Genomic DNA, 25,831 nt, shown 5'->3' on the forward strand with positions numbered 1-25,831 from the left:
CTGTTGGGGTGAGATGTTAAAGACAATCCCCTTTCCACAGGTAAAATGCACATTTCCAGCAAACCCCGATCCCTCACCCTACACGCACACGAGCAAACAATGCTATTTATTGAGTGCTTACTCGGGACAGAGCACCGTACTCTGAATTTGGGAGGGTACAGTAGTTGACACAATTCCTGCCCCCAAGGGGCTTACAATCCAGGCCCTCTTTTCACACGCACATGCACAAACACATACACACGCAACTTAGATTCTCCTCAGGAAACAGTGGCCAGACGTTTGCAGGGTGACCACGACTGCAGCGCTGTAGTTGGTGAACACATCCTGCCCCAACCTGCAGTTTGTCCCTTTGGAAGTTGAGGCCTAGGCCTGTGCTGAGGCCTGTGCTGTCACACAGAAGGCACCGTCCATCATCATTCATCCCATCTTTGCAGCAGAAACCCCTGATACCCAAACAACAGGCTGACCTGGGGTGATCTGAGTGAGATTAAATCTTAATTAAATGCTTTGGACTTGAAAGAGCTAACAGAGGTTGTGGCAAGGTCGAGTTAATGTGAGACGGGGGAGTGGTAGAAGAGAATGTGTGGGGACTGTCCCCTCCCAGGGGCTGGGGTGTGAGGGCCAGCTGGGTTTTTGCACAGCCTCTGTAAGTTCAAAGAAACTGATAACTCTTTCACCCAAGGGCATATTTTGCCCCACTCCCTTCCGTCCCTCTGGAACAGAGTTCGGGCATCTCAGAGGAGATCGGGGTAAGGTTAGGGCAAAGTGCAGAGAAGAGTTAGACTGCTTAGTGTTTCCAACTCAGGAGAGGGAAGACCCGTTGAATTAGAGCCCTCCTGGATGTCTGGCTGAAAACCATCAGAGAAGGGTGATTGGCTTAATCACGTAAAACCTCTGGAGAACGTCTCTCCTTCCAGTTCAAGTGGCTAAATTCAAGCCTATGCACAGCTTATTTGTATTCGCATCTCTTACTGGGTTTTCAGTCCACCCATTAAGAAACCCTCCTCTACTGACAGCAGCGAGTTTGGGTAAAACAGGATATTTGGTTTCACCGACTCAGAAAGGTAGGTTGGAGGGTGTCCCAGCGTTAGACATTGTAAACCTGTGTCCCCTGATCCTCGGGCCAGGGTTTTCGGTAGTCAGCTGGGAAAAATGAGTTTGGAAACAGCACATTCCTTCCAAGATTACAGCAGTGCTACCCTGCCCTCCCTACCAATGCACGCCATCCAGAATGGGAAGTGGGAGCGGTTCTTCCCACCAGGACCACCTGAGGGAGTAAATAATAATAATGATTATGGGACTTGTTAAGCGCTCACTATGTGCCAAGCACTGTTCTAAGCGCCAGGGTAGATACAGGTTAATCGGGTTGGACGGAGTCCCTGTCCCTCATGGGGCTCACGCTCTTAATCCCCATTTTACAGATGAGGTAACTGAGGCACAGAGAAGTGAAAGGATTTTGCCCAAGGTCACAGCAGGGAAAGTGGCAAAGTCGGGATTAGAACCCAGGTCCTTCTGACTCCCAGGGCCGTGCTCTAGCCACTAAGCCACACTGCTGGGCCCCTACTGGAGTAGGCATGGCTGTTCCCCTGCAAAATCATCCCCATGAAGACGACTCTGGCATCAAGAGCTGTGCTGGTGGAGGAGAAGGAGGAGGAGGAGTGGGGTGAGAGGGACCCCACGGCCACCGCCTTCGTCCTTCAAAGCTTTGCTTCTGACGTAATGATAGGTACCTTGCTGGATCTGGCCAGCTCCTCCAGGGATTTCTGCAAGACAAAGCAAATGGGGCATGTCAGGGCAGCTCTCAGGTAGGAGTTACCATGGTATTCATTCATTCATTCAATCGTATTTATTGAGCGCTTACTGTGTGCAGAGCACAGTACTAAGCGCTTGGGAAGTCCAAGTCGGAATTGCGTGCCACCCCTGAGGCTGTCTGTTCCTACAAGAGTTGCCATGAATTCAGGGGCTGCAGATAATAATAATAATGATGGTATTTGTTAAGCGCTTACTATGTGCAAAGCCCTGTTCTAAGCATTGGGGAGGTTACAAGGTGATCAGGTTGTCCCACAGGGGGGCTCACAGTTTTAATCCCCATTTTAAAGATGAGGTAACTGAGGCACAGAGAAGTGAAGTGACTTGCCCAAAGTCACACAGCTGACAGGTGGTGGAGTTGGGATTTGAACCCATGACCTCTCACTCCGAAGCCCGTGATCTTTCCACTGAGCCACGCTGCTCCTAGACCTCAGTGAACAGGCATTTCCACAGAGGGAATGAGCCAGGCTGGAATGGAAGAGACCGGGCCACTGTTCCTAATGTTTTCTGAGCCAAGCTGCAGCTGTGTGACTTTGGGCAAGTCATTTAACTTCTCTGTGCCTCAGTTCCCTTGTCTGTAAAATGGGGATTAAGAGTGTGAGCCCCAAGTGGTACAACCTGATACCACTTGGTACAACCTGATACCTTGTATCCCCTTATAAGCGCTTGGGAAGTACAAGTCAGCAACACATAGAGACAGTCCCTACCCAACAGCGGGCTCACAGTCTAGAAGGGGGAGACGGAGAACAAAACCAAACATACTGACAAAATAAAATAAATAGAATAGATATGTACAAGTAAGATAAATAAATAAATAGAGTAATAAATATGTAGCAACATATATACATATGTGCTGTATACATATACACATATATACAGGTGCTGTGGGGAAGGGAAGGAGGTAAGATGGGGGGATGGAGAGGGGGACAAGGGGGAGAGGAAGGAAGGGGCTCAGTCTGGGAAGGCCTCCTGGAGGAGGTGAGCTCTCAGTAGGGCCTTGAAGGGAGGAAGAGAGCTAGACCTTGGGCAAGTCCCTTCACTTCTCTGTGCCTCAGTTGCCTCATCTGCAAAATGAGGATTCTATCACTGTTCTCCCTCCTGCTATGTACCAAACAAGCCTCATGTAGAACAGAGACTGTTTGACCTGATTACCTGGTATCTACCCCAGCATTTGGCACACAGTAAGCACTTAAGAAATACTCCAGTCACTATTATTAAACTCCTGAGATACTTCTCCTGTAAATGGAGAGCTGCAGATATCTGGACAACAGCCTCAGAAATTCTTCCAGAGTTCACTCTAAACAAATCCTCCGAGGCTTGCCAGGACAAAACCACCTGTCAGTTGCAGGGTCAGGGTAGAGGAGAGGGCTGAGAGATTTTCAACAGAAGACTCTGAACGACTGTGATCCTAGCTTCCTTCCGCTTCCTATCCTGTGAAGTCAAAGGAGCCAGTAAGCCACTAAGGCTTTCCTGAACCTACCGATTTCTCCCCTAGATTGAATTTCACAAAGTCTGAGGGGCTTTTATAGTATTTAGTTTTACATTCTGGGGAATTTTTTAAATCCCATCAAAATGTGTGCTTCTCTATGCATGTGGTTCTTATTGGCGCTACCTGAAAGAATTAGAAGTAGTATTGAAGTAGTAGTATATATGTTCGTACAGATTTATTACTCTATTTTACTTGTACATATTTACTATTCTATTTATTTTGTTAAAGATGTGCATCTAGCTTTATTTCTGTTTATTCTGATGACACCCTTCCACGTGTTTTATTTTGTTGTCTGTCTCCCCCTTCTAGACTGTGAGCCCATTGTTGGGTAGGGACCGTCTCTATATGTTGCCAACTTGTACTTCCCAAGTGCTTAGGACAGTGCTCTGCACACAGTAAGTGCTCAATAAATACAATTGAATGAATGAATGTGAGCCCGTTGGGTCGGGACTGTCTCTATATGTTATCAACTTGTACTTCCCAAGCGCTTACTACAGTGCTCTACACACAGTAAGCGCTCAATAAATACGATTGAATGAATGAATGGTAGTAATAATAATAATTATAATATTTGTTAAGCACTTACTATGTACCAAGTGCCGTTCTAAGCACTGGGGTAAACACAAGATAGGTTGTCCCACGTGGGGCTCACAGTCTTAATCCCCATTTTACAGATGAGGTAACTGAGGCCCAGAGTAGCAAAGTGACTTGCCCAAGGTCACACAGCAGACAGGTGGCAGAGTCGGGATTAGAACCCATGACCTTCTGACTCCCAGAAGTAGTAGTACGATTTATTTTGGCCCAACAGTGAGGGAGAGCACTTTACCCAGGGGTAAGAAAAAAACATGCACAGGTGAGAAGTAGACACAGTCCCTGACCCATTAGGCCTCCAATCCAAGAATAAGGGAGAGAGGGGAAAGGGGAAAAATGAAATAATATGAGTACTCAGCTTCATTATTTTAGCTTCCCGGCTGCAATTGCGGCAGGCGGTCCTGTAAAGGCAGTGTATAGTTGGCCTTGTAAAAGTTGCCGAGTACAACCCGAAATACGAATTCCCTCTGAATCCAACTCCCCCAAAACAGGGGTTGTGAATTGGGGGCTGCCTTCTTAACCATTTTACCCTCTAGTACCAAGTTAGCCATCGTCTGGTAGGGACAGGGAGGAGAGATTGTGAATAAAAGGGACTCTGATTGGAACAGCTCCTATCCTGCTTCAGGATGTACCATGTGTCTATTGGAGCGAAAGGAACCACTAGATGTGTTAGGGTCAAATTTCCCTCGAGTTGTTCAGGGACTAGTTAAGAATACTTTAAGACTCCTTTATGAGTCCACCACGTTATTCTGTCTTCCTAGCTTGACCTTTTGTTCTGCTGACACTAGAAGACTGCCAGAGCCTTTCGGCTCCCCCAAGCAATATGAGGAAAAATATGCAAAGTCCCAGACATTACACCATCCCAGCTAAACTGGTTATCCTACCTCATGCTGTCCCATAGCTGATTTCCTTTACTTTAAATGCTTGGGTTTCCATGCCAGGGGTGAAGCAAGCTCAGGGCATGCTAAGCTAGTCTCATGGCATTCTCGGTCTTGTAGGATGGATGCCCCCGTTTCTCCCTCCCTTGTGGTTCTCACTGTCACTGGGCCAGAAGGACAGGGCAGGCAAAACGTCCCTTTTGGGAAAAAAATGGCTCTCCTATATTTTCCTGTTGGTTGAGTAACAATAAATAACCTTTTTTTCTTATGAGTTGAGAAAGTTACTAAAAGAAGTTTCCCTTCAACCCCAAATTCACCAGTTCAACTGACTAGTAATGAGAAAACAGCAATGCGAGCTAGTGATTCATACATAGGGCCTGGATTCTAGTCCTGGCTCTGCCAGTGATTGCCTTCTAATGCCTGGAAGAACAAAGAGGTTGGATGTGTACTCGGGGCACTAGTCTTTAAAAATGGAATAATATCTCCCCACTAATCGCTCTCACAGTGTTTCAGGGAAGATGAATGAGAATTTTCTTCTAATATTCAGCTTTTTAAACTCCTCGAGAACAGACCTACTGTAGTAGCACATGGTTCTTAGTATCACGGTCAAACTAGTATTCAGAAATCAAAGAAAGCCCATACCCCAAGGACGTGGTCTCCAACTACAAGTGACTTTACCCTGGAGGGAAAGACTTCACCGAAAGGATGTTGAGTGCTGAACATGGAGAGCTACTCTAGCTAGCCAAGGGGCCTGCTTATGAAGAGGAGTGGGTCCTGAGCTTCTCAGAAGCACCGCTAAGTGTGAAGATATCTCAGGATAGGTAAGCGTTCCAATACAACCTCATAATTGTGATATCTGCTGGGTGCTTACTATGTGCCAAGCACCATTCTAAGCACAGGGATAGAGACAGATACGCAGATCAGATACAGTTCCACAACTGCGGGACTGCCACTCTAGAGCTAGTGGCTGAAGAATGTATGTAGAAAGCAATGTCTCTCTCTCCACTCCCCCCGACACCCATTTCTGTCTGTCTGTCTCTCACGCACATATACACCCATAAGCACTGGGCATTTACTTACCCCGAGCAATGAAAACAGAGATGGATAACTGACCGATCCCATCTTCACTCTCAGTTATGGTTTGGTCTCAAGAGCCGGGGCTCTGGAGGCATGAACGGTAATTCATCCAACAGGAGCGCCCACCAACCTGGGTCGTCACACCCCAAATGCCGAACACAAACCGAGGGAACCGTGCCTGGGCACACTAGGGAAAGGGGAAAAGCTGCCAACTTCTCCAGGTCCCACTTGAAAAACCGGGAGGCAGCCCCAGAAACAGGCAGGAAGCTCTGAGATTGACGGGGAACTCAGGAGACAGGGAGATGGTGGAGGATTTTGCCATCTAGAGTCAGTCGTCGCTTCTTTACCAACACGTTACCTATTTCTATTCGGGTGGGAGAATTCCACTGCAAGGCAAATAGCTTTGAAGAGTCCAGAGTGAGGATGTGAGCTGGGAAAATAACTGGCCCCACGAACTGATTTTTCAGACTCCTGACTCTGAATGGAAAGGACCATCATGGGGTCTGGGACAGAAGGAGCCGGGAAAAGGAGCTAGGGGAAATCAATCAGCGGTATTTACTGAGAACTTACTGTGTGCAGAGCATTTGGGAGAGTACAATACAACAGTTACTGGACACTTTCCCTGCCTACAGTGTGGCTCGGTGGAAAGAGCTCGGGCTGTGGAGTCAGAGGTCATGGGTTCAAATCCCGGCTCCGCCAAATGTCAGCTGTGTGACTTTGGGCAAGTCACTTGACTTCTCTGGGCCTCAGTTACCTCATCCGTAAAATGGAGATTAAAGACTGTGAGCCCCCCGTGGGACAACCTGATCACCTTGTAACCTCCCCAGCGCTTAGAATAGTGTTTTGCACATAGTAAGCGTTTAATTAATGCCATCATTATTATTATTATGACAGATGGGGAGGAAATGTACTGAATTGCTAGGGAAATAAAGAGGCTCCCTCATCCCCATCCACCCTAGACTGGTGCTAGCATGGCATCCACTTCATAGAGTTAGAAAGAGCCCAGGATAAGACGTCAGGAGACCCTGATTCGAGCTCTGCCACTCGTCTGCTGGGTGGTTTGGGGCAAGTCACTTGACCTCTCTGAGTCTCAGCTTCCTCTTCTGTAGAACAAGGACACGATAGATTGGGAGCCCTATATGAGACGGGGACCATGGCTGTTACCATAACCTTGTATCTACCTCAATGCTTAGGACATAGTATGTGCTTAGTAAGTGCCGTAATTAATCGTAATTATTGAGTGTTTACTATGTGCGGAGCCCTACATTAAGTGCTTGGGAAGAGTACAGTACAACAGAGTTGGCAGATGTGATCCCGGCCCACAAGGAGCTAATGATAATTATTATTATTATTACTACTACTAATAATATATCAATTCGCTTCACTCTAGCAAGGGGCATGAAGGAAATTTCATGGTTTTTGGAACCCACTGGCATGGGCTAGCCTACTACGGACCCCCAGAACAAAGTCTTAGATTACCCTCTGCCCCCACAGCTGCCTTCTGTCAACCAGTGAAGGTATGGGAACAGTGCTTTGCACATAGTAAGCACTTAATAAATGCCATTATTATTATTATTATGGATCATGAGAACCCAGTGGTGAGGGTGGCCTTAGAGCCCAAAGCCACCTGCTTGTGGTTAGCTTTGGCCATTGTGCTGACTAACTAATGCTTATCTGCTTCCTTCTGCCAATCTCTTGGGCCTAGCTGGTGTGGCTGACCTTACAAAGCCATATTTGCTTTTTCAGGGGCCCAACCAATAATCACTAGCTCTCTTTTGTTCCCTGAGTCCTGTGTAAACAGTAGGAACCTCAATAAATACTGCTGATAATGAAGTTTAATACCTAACAAATCAGGGGTTTGAAAATGGCTTGGCCCAGGAACCTTTCCAACCTCCTGCGGGGAGAGAGATTGGGGAAGGGCAAGATCTGGAAAGAGAGTCCCTTCTTCCTGCCTCACATCCTACTGTTCTAGGAAGAGTGGATTCTCCCAGGGGAATTTCCTTTTCAATGCTCCAGTTGGGTTTCTTACCATCCTGGCTAAAGAGAGCAGAATGTGGAAACCAGGATCTGCCCGCCTAGGAAGAGTAGCTGATGGGCAGGATAAAGCAAGGAGGCAAGCAGGCTAAGGAATCTGAAAAGGAAGACTGATTGCAGGCAAGAGGATAGTATTAATGCAGCCGGACAAAGGACCATGCATCAGCTATTAAAAGCCAGTAAACTTGCTGTTGGCCAAATTAAAAGCAAAGTACAGTGAAACTCTCTCCCATCCCTCTGCAGGTACTGTTTTTGTGCATGTTGAGTTCCAATTCAGGACAGATTCATCCAGGAGTTTTTCCTGAGTTTTAAGGTTTGACTGCACTTTGACCAGAAGGCACCAAATCAGCCTCTTCCTTCGCACTAAGCCGACTCCTCTCTCATCTTGGCAACATCATCAACATCATCATCAATCGTATTTATTGAGCGCTTACTATGTGCAGAGCACCGTACTAAGCGCTTGGGAAGTACAAATTGCCAACATATAGAGACAGTCCCTACCCAACAGTGGGCTCACAGTCTAAAAGGATGTTTCCTAGTAGAGGTCACGGCCCCATCCCCCCAATAACTATATAATATCTTGGCTGGGAGCTCCCCTCAGCTGAATTCCCCAACAGAGCACCAGACTGCAAGTAAAGGTGATTCTCTCTCTTCCGTCTACATCCTACTTCTTCCCCCTCCATTGCCAAAGGATTCATTGGGCAATGACCAATACAGCATCAGCCAAGGGAAACCCACCCATTCTCCTGATGCCTACCCTCTTGCCCCTAATAATTATCCCCTCTCCCTCCCCCTCTGTTAGAAACAGCCCCCTCATTTCTGTAAAATTGCTTCCAGAAGATTTTTAGTGCAAGGTAGCTTATTTCTGCTCCTAACTCTCCTCCCCACCCCTCCTTGTCTTCTTGCCTTTCAACCCGTCCCTCTCAGGCTGTCCAGTTGACCCCAAAATATATTCCCCCTCCCTCCCCGATACCTGGCCGTTTTTCTCCCCAGCCTGCCCCATGAACACTCCAGGTCCTGAGGCCCTGCTGTTCTACCCGAGCGGCTGCCACATGCTAAGGGGAGAATCACTGATTTGGTGCCGATTCCCCCCCGGTGAGTGATCGGGCAAGCAAAGCGGCGTGAGACTCCTACCTTTGCGGACCAGCTAATGGCCAGAGGCAGGGAGTGGTGGAGCCGGGGATACGGGGTTTGGCCCGTGATCCGAGGCCTGGGTGCTGTTCGGTGGAGTCTGAAACAACAGGTCACTGCTGGGTCAGAGCGAAAGGGAGACAAGTGCGGGGGAAACCTGTTCACTCACTCACAGAAATAGACAAAGCCAAGTGCAAGGGCCTGGTTAGAGCATTGGCGAGAGGAGGGGCCCAGAGATCAAAACGCCTGATAACGCTACAGCCCCCAACCCACTATCCCACTGCTTACGGAGCCTTGTGGAGTGGCCCTCTAGCCCAGCCTACGTCCCACCCCACACTAATCAACATCATGCCCAAAGCTGTGGGCCTCAGTAGCCTAAAGCAGAACTGGATCAGAGTTAGACCTTGCTGGTTTAGGGAAATTCCCTCGAGTCCACACAGGGACCGGTTTCATCTCAGCCTTGAATCTGAGCCTGAGAGGCTAGGGCTGGATTTCAATTGATCGATCGAATGATCAGTGGTATTTACCAAGTGCTTACTGTGTGCAGAGCACTGTACTAAGTGCTTAGCCCAGACCGGCCCAAGCTGAACAGCTAGGAGGATTATCGATAACTTCCCATGCATTCCTCCAGTTTCTATCTATTGCCGCATCAGCTTCGAGGGGCTGGCACTCAGTGGACAGCACAAAGAGGACTGTTTGGAAAACCTCACAGTCCACGGAGTCTTGGCCTGAATGAAATGCATCTTATTGTCCAGTTAATGATGGGGAGATTGGCCACTGGTTTGTTCTGTGGCAACTCAGCACAGAGGGATTCAAAAAGCCATATGTTGAGGTCCTACAGATAAGATCCCTTCCCCTCTCCCCTTCCCCTAAATGACTGATGCTGTCTGAGACAAGGCCCAGACGCAGAGTTTAGCATAACCATTCAAGAAACTATCCTCGCACATGTCAATATAAGGAATGGGCCTGGGGAAAGAGAGAGAGAGAGAGAGAGAGAGATGAACCAACATACTCACATTCTCTTTAAACGCCTCATTGGCTTTCTGCCTTCGGAGATCTGCCTTAATGAATACTGAGGACAAGGCACAGGGGAAAAGACCCAGAGATGACAAGTCATTACCTTGGACACATTCCAAGGCTCAGCCCACCTCAAAGTGGCCTCTGCCCAGGAGACGCTCACCCCAAAGTTGCTCCCCATTTCAGTTAGGAGAGGGAGCCGTTTCATCACAGCAGCCTCGGGTAATAAGTCCCTGAGGTGCTGCTCTCCTGCCATCTCTCAGCAGCCTCTGGGACCTGGCAACCTTGCCTGGAGCTTGGCCAATCCCTCCGCCCAGAGAGGCAGGGATGCCGGACCACACACCTTGGGTGGGTCCCGTGTCCCTCCTAGACCCCTTACCGGTGAGGATGGTGCCCAATCCGAGGAAGACGCAGAGGAAGATGTTTCCTGCCATGGTTCCAAAGTGATCGATGATCTGGCCCTGGCAGATGGTGAAGATGATCCCAAACACCTGCAGAGGCAAAAGAGATCAGGCCTCGGGCCTCGGACAGACACATTCATTCAGTTGTATTTGTTGAGTGCCTACTGTGTGCAAAGCACTGTACTAAGCACTTGGGAGAACACCGTACAATGATAAACAGACACTTTCCCCACCCATGATGAGCTTACAGTCTAGAGGGGAACTGTAATATTTGTTAAGTGCTTACAAAATGCCAGGCAGCATACTAAGCACTGAAGTAGATAGCATTTGTTAAGTGCTTACGATGTGCCACACACTGTTCTAAGCACTGGGGAGCATACAAGGTGATTAGGTTTCCCACGGGGGGCTCACAGTCTTCATCCCCATTTTGCAGATGAGGGAACTGAGGCACAGAGAAGTTAAGTGACTTGCCCAAGGTCACACAGCTGGCAATTGGCAGAGCCGGGATTTGAACCCATGATATAACATGATCAGGTCAGACACAGTCCCTGTCCCACATAGGGCTCACAGTCTTAATCCCCATTTTACAGGTGAGGTAACTGTGGCACAGAGAAGTTAAGCGACTTTCATTCATTCATTCATTTATTCAATCGTATTTATTGAGTGCTTACTGTGTGCAGAGCACTGTACTAAGCGCTTGGGAAGTACAAGTTGGCAACATACAGAGACAGTCCCTACCCAGCAGTGGGTTCACAGTCTAGAAGGGGGAGACAGACAACAAAACCAAACATATTAACAAAATAAAATAAATAGAATATGTACAAATAAAATAGAGTAATAAATGCGTACAAACTTATATACATATATACAGGTGCTGTGGGGAGGGGAAGGAGGTAAGGTTGGGGGGATGGGAGGGGGAGGAGGGGAAGAGGAAGAAAGGGGCTCAGTCTGGGAAGGCCTCCTGGAGGAGGTGAGCTCTCAGTAGGGTTTGGAAGGGAGGAAGAGAGCTAACTTGGCAGATGTGCGGAGGGAGGGCATTCCAGGCCAGGGGGAGGATGTGGGCCAGAGGTCGACGGCGGGACAGGCGAGAACGTGGCATGGTGAGGAGGTTAGCGGCAGAGGAGCAGAGGGTGCGGGTTGGGCTGGAGAAGGAGAGAAGGGAGGTGAGGTAGGAGGGGGCGAGGTGATGGACAGCCTTGAAGCCCAGGGTGAGGAGTTTCTGCCTGATGCGCAGATCGATTGGTAACCACTGGAGATTTCTGAGGAGGGGAGTAACATGCCCAGAGCATTTCTGGACAAAGACAATCTGGGCAGTGGCGTGAAATATGGATTGAAGTGGGGAGAGACAGGAGGATGGGAGATAGGAGAGGAGGCTGATGCAGTAATCCAGACGGGATAATATGACAGCTTGAATGAGCAGGGTAGCGGTTTGGATGGAGAGAAAAGGGCGGATCTTGGCAATGTTGCAGAGCTGAGACCGGCAGGTTTTGGTGACGGATTGGATGTGAGGGGTGAACAAGAGAGCGGAGTCGACGATGACACCAAGGTTGTGGGCTCGTGAGACGGGAAGGATGGTAGTGCCGTAAACAGTGATGGGAAAGTCAGGGAGAGGGCAGGGTTTGGGAGGGAAGACAAGGAGTTCAGTCTTGGACATGTTGAGTTTTAGATGGCAGGCAGACATCCAGATGGAGATGTCCTGAATCAATCAATCAATCAATCAATCAATCAATCGTATTTATTGAGCGCTTACTATGTGCAGAGCACTGTACTAAGCGCTTGGGAAGTACAAATTGGCATCACATAGAGACAGTCCCTACCCGATAGTGGGCTCACAGTCTAAAAGGGGGAGACAGAGAACAGAACCAAACATACCAACAAAATAAAATAAGTAGGATAGAAATGTACAAGTAAAATAAATAAATAAATAAATAAACAGAGTAATAAATATGTACAACCATATATACATATATACAGGTGCTGTGGGGAGGGGAAGGCGGTAAGGCGGGGGGATGGAGAGGGGGACGAGGGGGAGAGGAAAGAAGGGGCTCAATCTGGGAAGGCCTCCTGGAGGAGGTGAGCTCTCAGGAGGGCCTTGAAGGGAGGAAGAGAGCTAGCTTGGCGGATGGGCAGAGGGAGGGCATTCCAGGCCCGGGGGATGACGTGGGCCGGGGGTCGATGGCGGGACAGGCGAGAGCGAGGTACAGTGAGGAGATTAGTGGTGGAGGAGCGGAGGGTGCGGGCTGGGCAGTAGAAGGAGAGAAGGGAGGTGAGGTAGGAGGGGGCGAGGTGATGGAGAGCCTTGAAGCCCAGGGTGAGGAGTTTCTGCCTGATGCGCAGATTGATCGGTAGCCATTGGAGGTTTTTGAGGAGGGGAGTGATATGTCCAGAGCGTTTCTGGACAAAGATAATCCGGGCAGCAGCATGAAGTATGGATTGAAGTGGAGAGAGACACGAGGATGGGAGATCAGAGAGAAGGCTAGTGCAGTAGTCCAGACGGGATAGGATGAGAGCTTGAATTAGCAGGGTAGCGGTTTGGATGGAGAGGAAAGGGCGGATCTTGGCAATGTTGCGGAGCTGAGACCGGCAGGTTTTGGTGACGGCTTGGATGTGAGGGGTGAATGAGAGAGCGGAGTCGAGGATGACACCAAGGTTGCGGGCTTGTGAGACGGGAAGGATGGTAGTGCCGTCAACAGAGATGGGAAAGTCAGGGAGAGGACAAGGTTTGGGAGGGAAGACAAGGAGCTCAGTCTTCGACATGTTGAGCTTTAGGTGGCGGGCGGACATCCAGATGGAGATGTCCTGAAGGCAGGAGGAGATGCGAGCCTGGAGGGAGGGGGAGAGAGCAGGGGCAGAGATGTAGATCTGGGTGTCATCAGCGTAGAGGTGATAGTTGAAGCCGTGGGAGCGAATGAGGTCACCAAGGGAGTGAGTGTAGATTGAGAACAGAAGGGGACCAAGCACTGAACCTTGGGGAACTCCCACAGTAAGAGGATGGGAGGGGGAGGAGGAGCCCGCAAAAGAGACTGAGAAAGAACGACCGGAGAGATAAGAGGAGAACCAGGAGAGGACGGAGTCTGTGAAGCCAAGGTCAGATAACGTGTTGAGGAGAAGGGGGTGGTCCACAGTGTCAAAGGCAGCTGAGAGGTCGAGGAGGATTAGGACAGAGTATGAGCCGTTGGATTTGGCAAGCAGGAGGTCATTGGTGACCTTTGAGAGCGCAGTTTCCGTGGAATGAAGGGGACGGAAGCCAGACTGGAGGGGGTCGAGGAGAGAGTTGGCACTGAGGAATTTGAGGCAGCATGTGTAGACAACTCGTTCAAGTCTATCAGACTTGCCCAAGGTCACCCAGCAGAGAAGTGGTGGAGCCAGGATTAGAACCCAGGTCCCCTGACTCCCAAGTCCGTGCTCTTTCCATTAGGCCACACTGCTGGAACAATCCATCTTCCAGCCAGAAGTCTACCCAGAGGGTGACGGCCCGCCTGGAAAGCTTCGGAGTTGGGCCTACCTGAGCCGATACATTTAGGATTCCAGATGATGTTCCTTCAGACTCTGGGAACGTTAGCTCAGCGGCGAACTCGAACCCCAGTGGGAGGTAGCCAGTCATGAAGAACCTGAAGAATAACGGGCACAGGCAGAGGTGATTAGGCACCGACAGGAAGGGAAGATGGAACACAGGGCCGGGGCCGGCTGTGGAAGCAAGGCAGGCTGTGGCTGAAAACTTCAAAAAAATTCCCATTTGGCTTACAGCCTGGCCCAGTGAGAATCAGCATCACCCAGTGGAAGGAACGGAGGGCTGAGAAGCAGAGGATTCCTCCACTTGCCTGCTGTGTGGCCTTGGGCAAACTGCTTCACATTTCTGGCCCTCAATTTTTTCATCTGTAAAGTGAGAATTCAATTCCTCTACTCTTTCCTGCTTAGTCTGTGAGCCCCGTATGGGTCAAGGTCTGGTCTGACCTGATTATCTTGCATCTACCCCAGTGTTTATGACTGTGCCACAATTATTAATATTATTATTATGGCTCATGTCGGTAGTGGTGCCCCCATTACTGGGAAGGGAACAGCGTGTCTCAGCAGGAAGCGGGGAGGCAATAGTGCCTCCCTGGAAACACCTTTGAGGTTAGGAATTTCAGGCGGACTTGCGTATGTCACCATAGGGATTGGCAGGGGGCAGGACATCCTCTTTCCCACTCCTATTCCTGGTCCCTTCCTCTGAACCAACTCCTAATCCACAACTCAGACCTTATTCCCAGACCGGGTCCTTGAGGCAGAGCAGTCCCCTCAACTGAACCAGACACCTGGGATCCAGGGAGAAATTGTAGACCTGTCCCCTTCCCCCGGCCCTGGGGGTCGGCCCTCAGAGAGGGCAGGGGCAGTGGGTGGCTCAGAGGGTGGGACGGAGGGTGAGCCAAGATAACAGGAGAGAGAGAGGTCGAGGGGCAGGCCGGCCCAGCCCACTGTCTGAGGAGAGAGGGCCTCAGGAGGAGGGAGACAAGAGCAGCAGGGTGGTATCTGGAGGAGTGGGGACCTTGGTCTGTGCCAAAGGCAGCTGGCAGCGGGCCTGCATAGGCTGCAATTTGTGGTCTCCAGTTGCGACCGTTGTGACCCCTGTGGCCCCTACCACCACCACCACCGGACAGCGCCGAGGACCCTTCGGGTGTGTGTACCAGCCTCTCCCCATGGGAAGCAGCATGGCTGAGTGGAAAGAGTACGGGCTTGGGAGTCAGAGGACGTGGGTTCTAATCCCCATTCCGCCACTTGTCTGCTGCTGTGTGACCGTGGGCAAGTCACTTCACTTCTCTGGGCCTCAGGTCCCTCATCTGTAAAATGGAGATTAAGACTGGGAGCCCCACTTGGGACAACCTGACCTTGTATCTACCCCAGAACAGTGCTCGGCACATAGTTAGCACTTAACAAATACCATCATCATCATCATGCCCAGTTTGGCGTGCCCGGACAGCCCCGCTCCCTATCTAGCAGGCCCCTCTCCTCTGGGGTTCACCCTGACAGAGCTAATAATAATAATAATTGTGGTATTTGTTAAGCGCTTGCTATGTGCCATGCACTGTACTAAGCATTGGGGTGAATACAAGCAAATCGGGTTGGACACAGTCTCTGTACTACATGGGGTTTACAGTCTCAATCCCCATTTTACAGATAAGGTAACTGAGGCACAGAGATAATAATAATAATAATGATTACGGCATTTGTTAAGGGCTTACTATGTGTGAAGCACTGTACTAAGCGCTGGGGGGGATAAAAGGTGATCAGGTTGTCCCATGTGGGGCTCACAGTCTCAATCCCCATTTTACAGATGAGGAAACTAAGGCTCAGAGGTGTAAAGCAACTTGCCCAAGATAACACAGAAGATAAGAGGTGAAGCCGGGATTAGAACCCATGACCTTCTAACTCCCAGGCCTATGCTTTATCCACCACACCATGTGGGAAGGCCCACCCCGATTATTTATCGCTCAGAGGAAGGAGTCCTGACTCCCCCTGTGCCTCCCCACCACCCTTCCCCCACTAGACTGTAATTTTATTGTGGGCGGGGAACGTGTCTACCAATTCTACTGCATTGTACTCTCCCAAGTGCTTAGTACAGGGCTCTACAACCAATCAATCAATCAATCAATCAATCAATTGTATTTATTGAGTGCTTACTGTGTGCAGAGCACTGTATTAAGCGCTTGGGAAGTCCAAGTTGGCAACATATAGAGACGGTCCCTACCCAACAGCGGGCTCACAGTCTAGAAGGGGGAGACAGAGAACAAAACAAAACATATTAACAAAATAAAATAAATAGAATAGATATGTACAAGTAAAATAAATAGAGTAATAAATACGTACAAACATATATACATACATACAGGTGCTGTGGGGAAGGGAAGGAGGTAGGGTGGGGGAGATGGAGAGGGGGAGGAGGGGGAGAGGAGGAAGGGGCTCAGTCTGGGAAGGCCTCCTGGAGGAGGTGAGCTCTCAGTAGGGCCTTGAAGGGAGGAAGAGAGCTAGCACAGTAAGCACTCAATAAATACCACTGTTTGATAGTAATGGTAACAATGTCAGTATTTGTTAATAATAATAATAATAATGCATTTATTAAGTGCTTACTATGTGCAAAGCACTGTTCTAAGCGCTGGGGAGGTTACAAGGTGATCAGGTTGTCCCACATGGGGCTCACAGTCTTAATCTCCATTTTACAGATGAGGTAACTGAGGCACAGAGAAATTAAGTGGCTTGCCCAAGGTCTCACAGCTGACAAATGGCTGAGCGGGGATTCAAACCCATGACCTCTGACTCCCAAGCCCGCACTCTTTCCACTGAGCCACGCTGCTTAAGTGCTTACTATGTGCCAAGCACAGTAATAAGCACTGGGGTAGATCCAAGATGATCAAGTTGGACACTGTCCCTGGCTTGCATGGGGCTCAGTCTCAAAAGGAGGGAGAACAGAGACTGAATTCCCATTTTACAGGTGAGGAAACTGAGGCACAGAGAAGTTAAGTGACGTGCGCAAGGTCACGCAGCATTCAAGTCAGGGAGCCAGGATTAGAACCCAAGTTCTCTGACTCCTAGGACCCTCCTATCCATTCCATCCCTGCTCGCAGCTACGCCCCAGCTCAAAAAAGGAGCCCAGATGGATGGAAGAGAAGGGGAAGCCTAGGGACACCCAGCTCAGTGCACAAACCTCCAAGCTGAGTGATTCTCATTCAGTCGATCATTTGGCTCTTGGGCATTTTGGTCGGTAGGAAGGCAAGGCTCAGAGCCAGGTGCGAGGAAGAAGGCGGGGATGGAGGGAGGGTACGGTCCCCCAACTCTGAGAATGGATCTGCGCTGATGTCTGTGAGTGAAGCTCAGATCAGCAGCTCAAAATAAGGGCCTTGGTTGTCCTGCTTGCTAGCCCACCCTGCCCTGATGAATGCCAACCTTCCCTAGCAGGGCCAAGTGCATGAACCCCAGGTAGAGAGAGTCGGGCAGGGAGGAGTGGAATCAATCAATTAATCGTATTTATTGAGCGCTTACTGTCTGCAGAGCACTGTACTAAGCGCTTGGGAAGTCCAAGTTGGCAACATATAGAGACGGGCCCTACCCAACAGTGGGCTCACAGTCTAGGAGGGGGAGACAGAGAACAGAACAAAACATATTAACAAAATAAAATAAATTGAATAGATATGTACAAGTAAAATAAATAAATAAATAGAGTAATAAATACGTACAAACATATATACATATATACAGGTGCTGTGGGGAAGGGAAGGAGGTAGGGCGGGGGGTACGCAGAGCACTGTACTAAACTCTGGGAGAGAATTTACAGATGGGAATCAGATGGTTTGATCCCGATACTACTCTTCCTCAGCAGTCGTCCCTCCGGAGTGATGTCGGGGATTGGGTGCAGCACGGTAATCCGGGCTTCTGGATTCAGGAGAGTCTAAGCAGCAGGCAAGCACAGCACCCAACCACCAGGACCACCCGAAGCCCGGACCATCCTGGAAGGTTGGGCAGGGAAATGCCTGGTCCTGCTTGGCTCCCAACCATTCCCTTGGGGACTGGGGCAGCCTGCTTCCTCCACATCCTCCAGGAGAGACCCCAGGGGGCTACCCTGGAGGGGTAAAGGGGAGGGGACAACAGTCAGGACGTGAAGAAAGCAGCTCCTACTCTCCCTCACTGGCTGTGGGGCAGAAATCTGCCCGGAGTAATAATAATAATAACGATGGTATCTGTTAAGCGCTTACTATGTGTCAAGGAATGTTCTAAGTGCTGGGGTAGGTAAAAGCTAACCGGGATGGACACAGTATCTGTCCCAAATGAGGCTCGCAGTCTAAATTTGCATTTTGCAGTTGAGGTAACTGAGGCTAGAGAAGTGAAGTGCTTTGTCCGAGGTCACACAGCAGGCAAGTGGCAGAACTGGGATTAGAATCCAGGTCCTTCTGACTCCCAGGCCTGTGGTCTTTCCAGTAGTCCATGCTGCTTCTCGGAGTGTGGCTCACCAGGAGGGGCGGGGGGCCACTAGGGCCCTGGGCCACTGATTCATTCATTCATTCAATCGCATTTATTGAGCGCTTACTGTGTGCAGAGCACTGTACTAAGCGCTTGGGAAGTACAAGTAGGCAATGTATAGAGACGGTCCCTGCCCAACAATGGGCTCACAGTCTAGAAGGGGGAGACAGACAACAAAACATGTGGACTGGTGTCATCAAAATAAATAGAAATAAAGCTAGCTGCACATCATTAAAAAAATAAATAGAATAGTAGAATAGTAAATATGTACAAGTAAAATAAATAGAGTAATAAATCTTTGGATCCACCCCAGCGCTTAGTACAGTGCCTGGCAGGCGGTCAGTGCTTAAATACCACAATTATTATTCATTCATTCATTCAATTGTTGCCAACTTGTACTTCCCAAGCGCTTAGTACAGTGCTTTGCACACAGTAAGCGCTCAATAAATACGATTGATTGATTGTATTTCTTGAGCGCTTACTGTGTGCAGACACTGTACTAAGCGCTTGAGAAGGGGCAGCCAAACCTACCCACGGAGAGCAGACAGACGACCAGAAGGCCCAACCTACAGGCAGTCCGTCAGTCATTGAGTGCAGAGCACTGTACTACATGCTTGGGAGAGTACAATATAGCAGAGCGGCCACCTGCCTCCGAGCGCTTAGGGAGGCTCCTACCAAGCCCCAGGGTGCGGCAGCCATGACTCTTACTTACCCCAAGATGCCTGCTGTAAGGAACACCACCCAGAGGTACCCCAAATTCAAGGTCAGAGTGAACACCACCATGCCCACCAGCGACATGATGTAAACCACCAGGGTCGTCTGCCTAGAAGCAAAAGATAAGAAAGTCCGTCAGCGACTCCTGGACGCACGCTCATTCAAAACCCTGTCCCGGCTTTGGGCTTCCCTCAGCCTAGGAGCCAGGGAAGGAAGCCCCTCCTCTGGTCCTGGAGAAGAGAGCAGAGCTGGCAGGATACAGAGAAGCAGCGTGGCTCAGTGGAAAGAGCGCGGGCTTTGGAATCGGAGGTCATGGGTTCAAATCCCGGCTCTGCCACTTGTCAGCTGAGTGACTTTGGGCAAGTCGCTTCACTTCTCTGGGCCTCAGTTCCCTCATCTGTAAAATGGGGATTAAGACTGTGAGGCCCGCCGGGGGACAATCTGATCACCTTGTAACCTCCCCAGCACTTAGAATAGTGCTTTGCACATAGTAAGCACTTAATAAATGCTATTATTATTATTATTATTATGGGTTTGGGCCTCTATTTCTGTGGGGTCGAGCAGGCCCCTCTGCAGGACCTTGGAGGGTAGGGAGTTCCCTGGTTCTCAAAGCAACAGCAATCCTCTAAAGCCATCATGACTTTAGGCACCCTAAGGCAAGCCACCCTCCTCTTCCACCCCTAAAGCCCCTTCGGCCACAGGCAACCTGATTTGCTTTCATTTCACTGGCCACTAACCCACGTACCCATGTCCTTCTTCCTCCTATGTGTAACCGCTTTGAAATGTCTGCCTCCCTCGCTAGATTGTAAGCTCCCTGAAGGCAGGGATAGGATCTACTAACTCCACTCCTGCTGAGAACCAAGTGCTTAGTACAGTGCTCTGCACACAGTAAGCGCTCAATAAATGCGATTGATTGAGAATCACCACCTTTCCTTTTGCCCACAAGGATCCCGGCTCCCGACATTCATTCATTCATTCGTATTTATTGAGCGCTTACTGTATGCAGAGCACTGTACTAACCGCCTGACATGCTCCGTGCATATCGGGTCAGGGGTAAATGCTGCTTTTGGATGCTCTTGGACTCTTTCATCCCTGCAGAGACATTGAGTCTATTTTGTGTATTTGTTTTTGCTTGTTATAATGGCATTTTTATCATTATTATTACTACTACTACTATTAATAAAGTGATAAGTATTCGTCAAGCCCTTACTATGTGCCAAACATGGTACTAAGCAGTGGGGTAGATATAAGATAGGTCCCACTTGGGGCTCACATTCTAAATAGGAGAGGGAACAGGTATTGAATCCCCATTTTGCAGATGAGGGAACTGAGGCACAGAGAAGTTAAGTGGCTTGCCCAGGGTCACACAGCAAGTCAGTGGCAGAACTGGGATTAGAACCCAGGTCCTCTGACACTCAGGCCCGTGATCTTTCCACTAGGCCATGTTATGAGGCACTTACTATGTGCTAAGCACTGTACTAGGCACTGGGCTAGATACGACATAAGTTGGACACAGTCCATACCCCACATTGGGTCTAAGTAGGAAGGAGTAAGATTCATTCCCCATTTACAGATGAGGAAACTGAGGCATAAAGAAGGTAAATGGCTTGGTCAAGGTCATATAGGAGGCAGATGGCGGAGGTAGGATTAGAGTTCAGGTCCTCTGACTCCCAAGCCTGTGCTCTTTCCACAAGGCCACACTGCGTTGTGTTTCAATGTTGCATCACTCCTGATGTGTCTATCTCCCTTCTCCCCACTTTAAAGGTAATAATAATAATGATGATAGCATTTATTAAGCACTTACTATGGGCAAAGCACTGTTCTGAGCACTGGGGAGGTTACCAGGCGATCAGGTTGTCCCACAGGGCGGGGGCTCACAGTCTTCATCCCCATTTTACAGATGAGGGAACTGAGGCCCAGAGAAGTGAAGTGACTTGCCCAAAGTCACACAGCTGACAAGTGGTGGCACCGGGATTTGAACCCATGACCTCTGACTCCAAAGCCAGGGCTCTTTCCACGGAGCCACGCTGCTTCTCCAAGACCGTGAGTTCCTCTAGGGGCAGGGACCATGTCCAATTCCCGTCCTGTATTCTCTCCCGGCATTTATTGCAGTGCTCTGCACTGAGAAAGCACTGAATACTACCATTACTACTACCTCCATCGCTCTCTTCCTAAGTGCTTAGTAGAGCGTTCAACCCAGAGTAGACACTTAAGAAATACCGGGGATGGATTAATTACCTCAAGAGGCACTGCTTACTGCAGGTCCCAGAAGTCTTTCCTTATTGAACTTCTGAGTGCCTGGGCTTCTTGTCTCCCCCTTTTAGACTGTGAGCCCACTGTTGGGTAGGGACTATCTCTATATGTTGCCAACTTGTACTTCCCAAGTGCTTAGTACAGTGCTCTGCACACAGTAAGCGCTCAATAAATACGATTGATTGATTGATTCAAAAAAAGGAGTTGCTGCCCGAAAGCCTAGATTCTTAAAAACATGATGCAACACTAAAACGGTTCCCCTCCCAACACCCAGACTCTGTGTTCCTGTTAGTCAAACCCGCTTCCTTCCCCTTCGGGTCTTCATCAGGATCACATGCAAAATACTAATGCTTATGACCTTTGGCTTCAAACGCTTTCTGCTCCACTCCTCTGCCCTTTACAATTCATTCAGTTGTATTTATTGAGCGCTTACTGTGTGCAGAGCACTGTGCTAAGCTCTTGGGAAGGTGCAATACAACAATAAAAGAATAAACAGTGACATTCCTTGCCCCAAATGACCTAGAGTGGGGAAGACAGACATCAGTACTAACAAATAAAATTGCAGATATGTACATAAGCGCTGTAGGTGGCGGGGGAAGAGCAAAGGGAGCAAGTCAGGGCGACGCGGAAGGGAGTAGGAGATGTGGGAATTAATCTGGGAAGGCCTCTAGAAGGAGATGTACTTTCAATAAGGCTTTGAAGCAGGGGAGAGCGGTTGTCTGTTGGATTAGAGGAGGGAGAGCGTTAAAGGCTAGAGGCAGGATGTGGGCGAGGGGTTGGTGGCGAGACAGGCAGGATCGAGGTACAGAGAGAAGGTTAGCACGCGACTCCTCTCTCTTCCCACGGCCTTCATGTCTAATAATTGTGGTGTTTGTTAAGCACTTGCACTGTACCAAGCACTGTATTAAGGGCTGAGTTAGATGCGGGATAATCGGATCTGACACAGTCCCTATCCCATCTGGGGATCAGTTTAAGGAGGAGCAAGGACGGTTATTTCATCCCCATTTACAGAGAAGGAAACTGAGGTACAGAGATAATAATAATAATAATGGCATTTATTAAGCGTTTACTATGTGCAAAGCACCGTTCTAAGTGCTGGGGAGGTTACAAAGTGATCCGGCTGTCCCACGTGGGGGCTCACAGTCTTAATCCCCATTTTACAGACGAGGGAACTGAGGCCCAGAGAAGTGAAGCGACTTGCCCAAAGTCACACAGCTGACAAGTGGCGGCGCCGGGATTTGAACCCATGACCTCTGACTCCAAAGCCCGCACTCTTTCCACAGAGCCACGCTGCTTCTCATATGGTCATCTGCTTTTTCAGATGGTGAGTGACTTGCCCAAGGTCACCCAGCAGTCAAATGGCACAGTGGGATTAGAACCCAGGTCCTTTGACTCCAAGTCTGTGCTCTTCCTACTAGGCTGCCTGACCTCTCCTGCTTTCCTGCTCTGCCCCTTCGCTGCCCTGCCCTGAGCACTGCACCCCTCCCAGACACATTGCTAGCCTTTCCCAGGCATTTGTCACAATGAACCTGAAAGCAGTGATTTCGGACAGTACTCTGCAGTTCTTCCCAGAGAGCACCAGAGAAACTCTGTCGGGGACGGCCGGGACCATTTCCGCTAAATGTATGGTTGTGTCAGGGACGCTCAGAAGTTGGCAGTAGGACCAAGGTGAGGGCCAGAGCTGGAGATTCCACTTTAGGCCCTGGGGGCCCCAAGGGAAAAAGCAGAGTGTCCCAGGGGAAAGACCATAGGCTTGGGAGTCACAGGATCTGAGTTCTAATTCCAGCTCTGTCACTTGCCCGCTGGGGAAGCAAATCACTTTACTTCTTTGTGCTTCATTTTAGTCTTCTGTAAAATGAAAGTTAAATGACTGTTCTCTCTCAGATTGTGGAAAAAGGACTGTGTCTTAGTGGATTGAATTACATCTACCCCAGTGCTTACCGCATATTGAGCACTTAATGAATACGTTATTATTATTAGCTCCCAAACAATCGTAAATGGTTCATGAAGCAACCTCACTCTCCCTACGTTATTATTATTAGCTCCCAAACAATCGTAAATGGTTCATGAAGCAACCCTCACTCTCCCTACATTATTATTATTAGCTCCCAAACAATCATAAATGGTTCATGAGGCAACCACACTCTCCCTGTGGCTTCTCCAGCTTACCAGGATCTGGGCATATTTTCCTCCTAGTTCAGCTGTTCTAAATCCAGGTTCCCCCCCTTAACTGCAGGCTGCTGCAGCTCAAAGCCTACCTCAATCTGGGGACAGAAATGAGACGGGAATACCCCTCCCTACGCTGCCAAATCTGTAAAACTCTCCAGCTTTGGGAGCAAGTCCAGGCACAGCGCCAGTGCCCAGTGTGGATTGATGCCACTGCAGCTATCTGTTCCTTTGGTGCATAAGTAATAGTGTTTTGCATGTGGCCAAGTCTGTGTGTATCCCGCCAGCCAAATTCAGAGCACAGCCACATAGGCCAAGGACTGGGACTGCGTCTGTGTTCTCTACAGCTCCGAGGATGTTATATCGAGGCTCAGAAAATGCCCGCTGTCATGTCTAAGTTCTGTACTGAATTATAATCATCTTACGTCCCTGATCCATTGACTAAGAGCAACAGAGACAATCCATTGACTGAGAGCAACACAGACGCCCACAGATGCCATCCTCTCCCCACTGTCACCACAAGGCAGGTCCTGGCTGCTAGAAACAGTAAATCCCGGCCTGGAGCAGACAACGCACACGGCCGCCCTGCCAAACAGAAGCGAAAGGCAGCAGCTGCTGGAACTAACTGCCAACTCCCTCCACGAACAACACTGGAGGCCCCTCCCACCTCAAATCTATCAATCGATTAATCCGATTAATCGAGCGCTTTCTGCGGGCAGAGCACTGTACTGAGTGCTTAACAAAAAGGGGCATACAGAAAAGGCCTGTGGCCAGTGGATTCAATCAGCATTTGAGTAACTAGGACAGGGAGTGGGGCTGGTTGGGCCTGAGACACACACACACAGAAGCTGGCTTGTGAGGCGGAGAACAGGTCTGGCACTGTTTGCCGCCCTCACAAAGCACCCCAAGTTGCCGCCTCCTTCCCCAGCTCGGGGAGAGCTGACGCGGAGGAACTGTAGGGGCCGTGGGCTTGGGACTGGGCCCAGCGGGAAAGAAGCAGTAGAGAGAACTGCCCTCCTCCGTCCTCTCCCTCGGGGTCCCCCATCTCCCACAGTTCAGGCTTGTATGGTGGAGAATTAGGGAAACTGCTCCAACCGAGGGCATTTTTCTCTTTCCATCTCCTCCCTCCCCCAGACATACAGCTGTTTCCTAGCAACTCCTATATGAGGGTTCCCATCCTGACTTCCCCTTTACTGGCCTCATTCCCCCACGCCAGGCTCCACCCATTGCTACTTCACTAATGGTCCAATTAAGTAATGAGGATGGTATTTGTTCAGTGCTTACTATGTGTCGAGCACTGTACTAAGCGCTGGAGTGGGTACAAGCAAATTGGGTTGGATGCAGCATCTGTCCCAAATAAGGCTCACGGTCTTAACCCCCATTTTACAGATGAGATAACTGAGGCACAGAGAAGTTAAGTGTCTTGCCCAAGGCCACAAAGTAGACAAATGGCAGAGCCGGAATTAGAACCCAGGTCTTTCCGACTTCCAGGCCCGGTCTCTATTCATGCTGCTTCTCTAGTGTGTCAGTGAGAAAAGCTACGGACCGTGGAGTGAGAGATCCTGGGTTCTACTCCCAGCTCTGCTACTTGCCTGCTGAGTGACCTCGGGCAAGTGACTTCACTGCTCTGTACCTCAGTTTCCTCATCTGTAAAATGGGGATAAAATACCTTTTCACCATCCCTCAGATCTGTGAACATCAGGTGGGACAGGGTCTGTGACGGCCCTGCTTATCTCGTATCTACCCCGGAGCTCAGTATAGTGTTTGGTGCATAGTTGGCATTTAACAAATACCACAATTATTAAAGTCAGAGGAAAACAGATCTCAGCTCTTCCCCAGAGGTAGGGACTTACTTGTAGGTTTTGGTTCTGTCCAGCCAGATGCCTGAGATCAGGGCCCCAGCCATTCCCGAAAGGACGATGGTCAGGCCAATTCTGCCGGCGTTCACTTCTTCACCCTGCTCACCATCAGTGGAACATATGGTCTATCAGGGAGCAGCTAGGGTGCCCCTTTTCCTCGGGAGTGGGGGTGGAAAGGGGGCGGGGATTTCAGGGAGGTTGGGGGACTGGGAGAGGATACACTTCAAAGAGACAGTGGACCGGGAAGACGCTCCTTTCGGTCTTTTCGATCCTGACCGGAATCCCTCAGGTCTTGCTGACCTGAGATGCGTGAGGTTGGAAGTCCAGCTGAAACAGCGGCAGTGGTCATCTCCATCCCTTTCTCCCTCCCTCCCTCCCTCAGTGGAGATAGCACTTTCTGCGTGCAAGCTTCTGAGAGCTCAA

The 25,831-nt window shown here is 49.6% G+C and overlaps 1 protein-coding gene across 4 annotated transcripts in view; it reads right to left on the reverse strand.

The window, feature by feature from the left end:
- Positions 1-1,486: 1,486 nt before the first annotated feature.
- FLVCR2 (FLVCR heme transporter 2) overlaps positions 1,487-25,831 on the reverse strand; it is a 72,140-nt gene continuing 47,795 nt past the window's right edge. Inside the window, exons 5-11 of one of the 4 annotated variants that reach the window (XM_038751846.1) lie at positions 25,403-25,506; positions 19,129-19,239; positions 13,933-14,038; positions 10,406-10,517; positions 10,026-10,081; positions 9,013-9,109; positions 1,678-1,763 (exon numbers count right to left, since the gene is read on the reverse strand). In XM_038751846.1, the coding sequence (XP_038607774.1) occupies positions 9,026-9,109; positions 10,026-10,081; positions 10,406-10,517; positions 13,933-14,038; positions 19,129-19,239; positions 25,403-25,506 (573 nt within the window). In that variant the 3' untranslated portion in view covers positions 1,678-1,763; positions 9,013-9,025. Of the gene's footprint in view, positions 1,764-4,271; positions 4,291-9,012; positions 9,110-10,025; positions 10,082-10,405; positions 10,518-13,932; positions 14,039-19,128; positions 19,240-25,402; positions 25,507-25,831 lie in introns of those variants that run through there. The other 3 variants (XM_038751854.1, XM_038751862.1, XM_038751838.1) reach the window with 3 other exon arrangements.

Source organism: Tachyglossus aculeatus, chromosome 1, assembly GCF_015852505.1.
Source record: "Tachyglossus aculeatus isolate mTacAcu1 chromosome 1, mTacAcu1.pri, whole genome shotgun sequence".
Classification (NCBI taxonomy): Eukaryota; Metazoa; Chordata; class Mammalia; order Monotremata; family Tachyglossidae; genus Tachyglossus; species Tachyglossus aculeatus.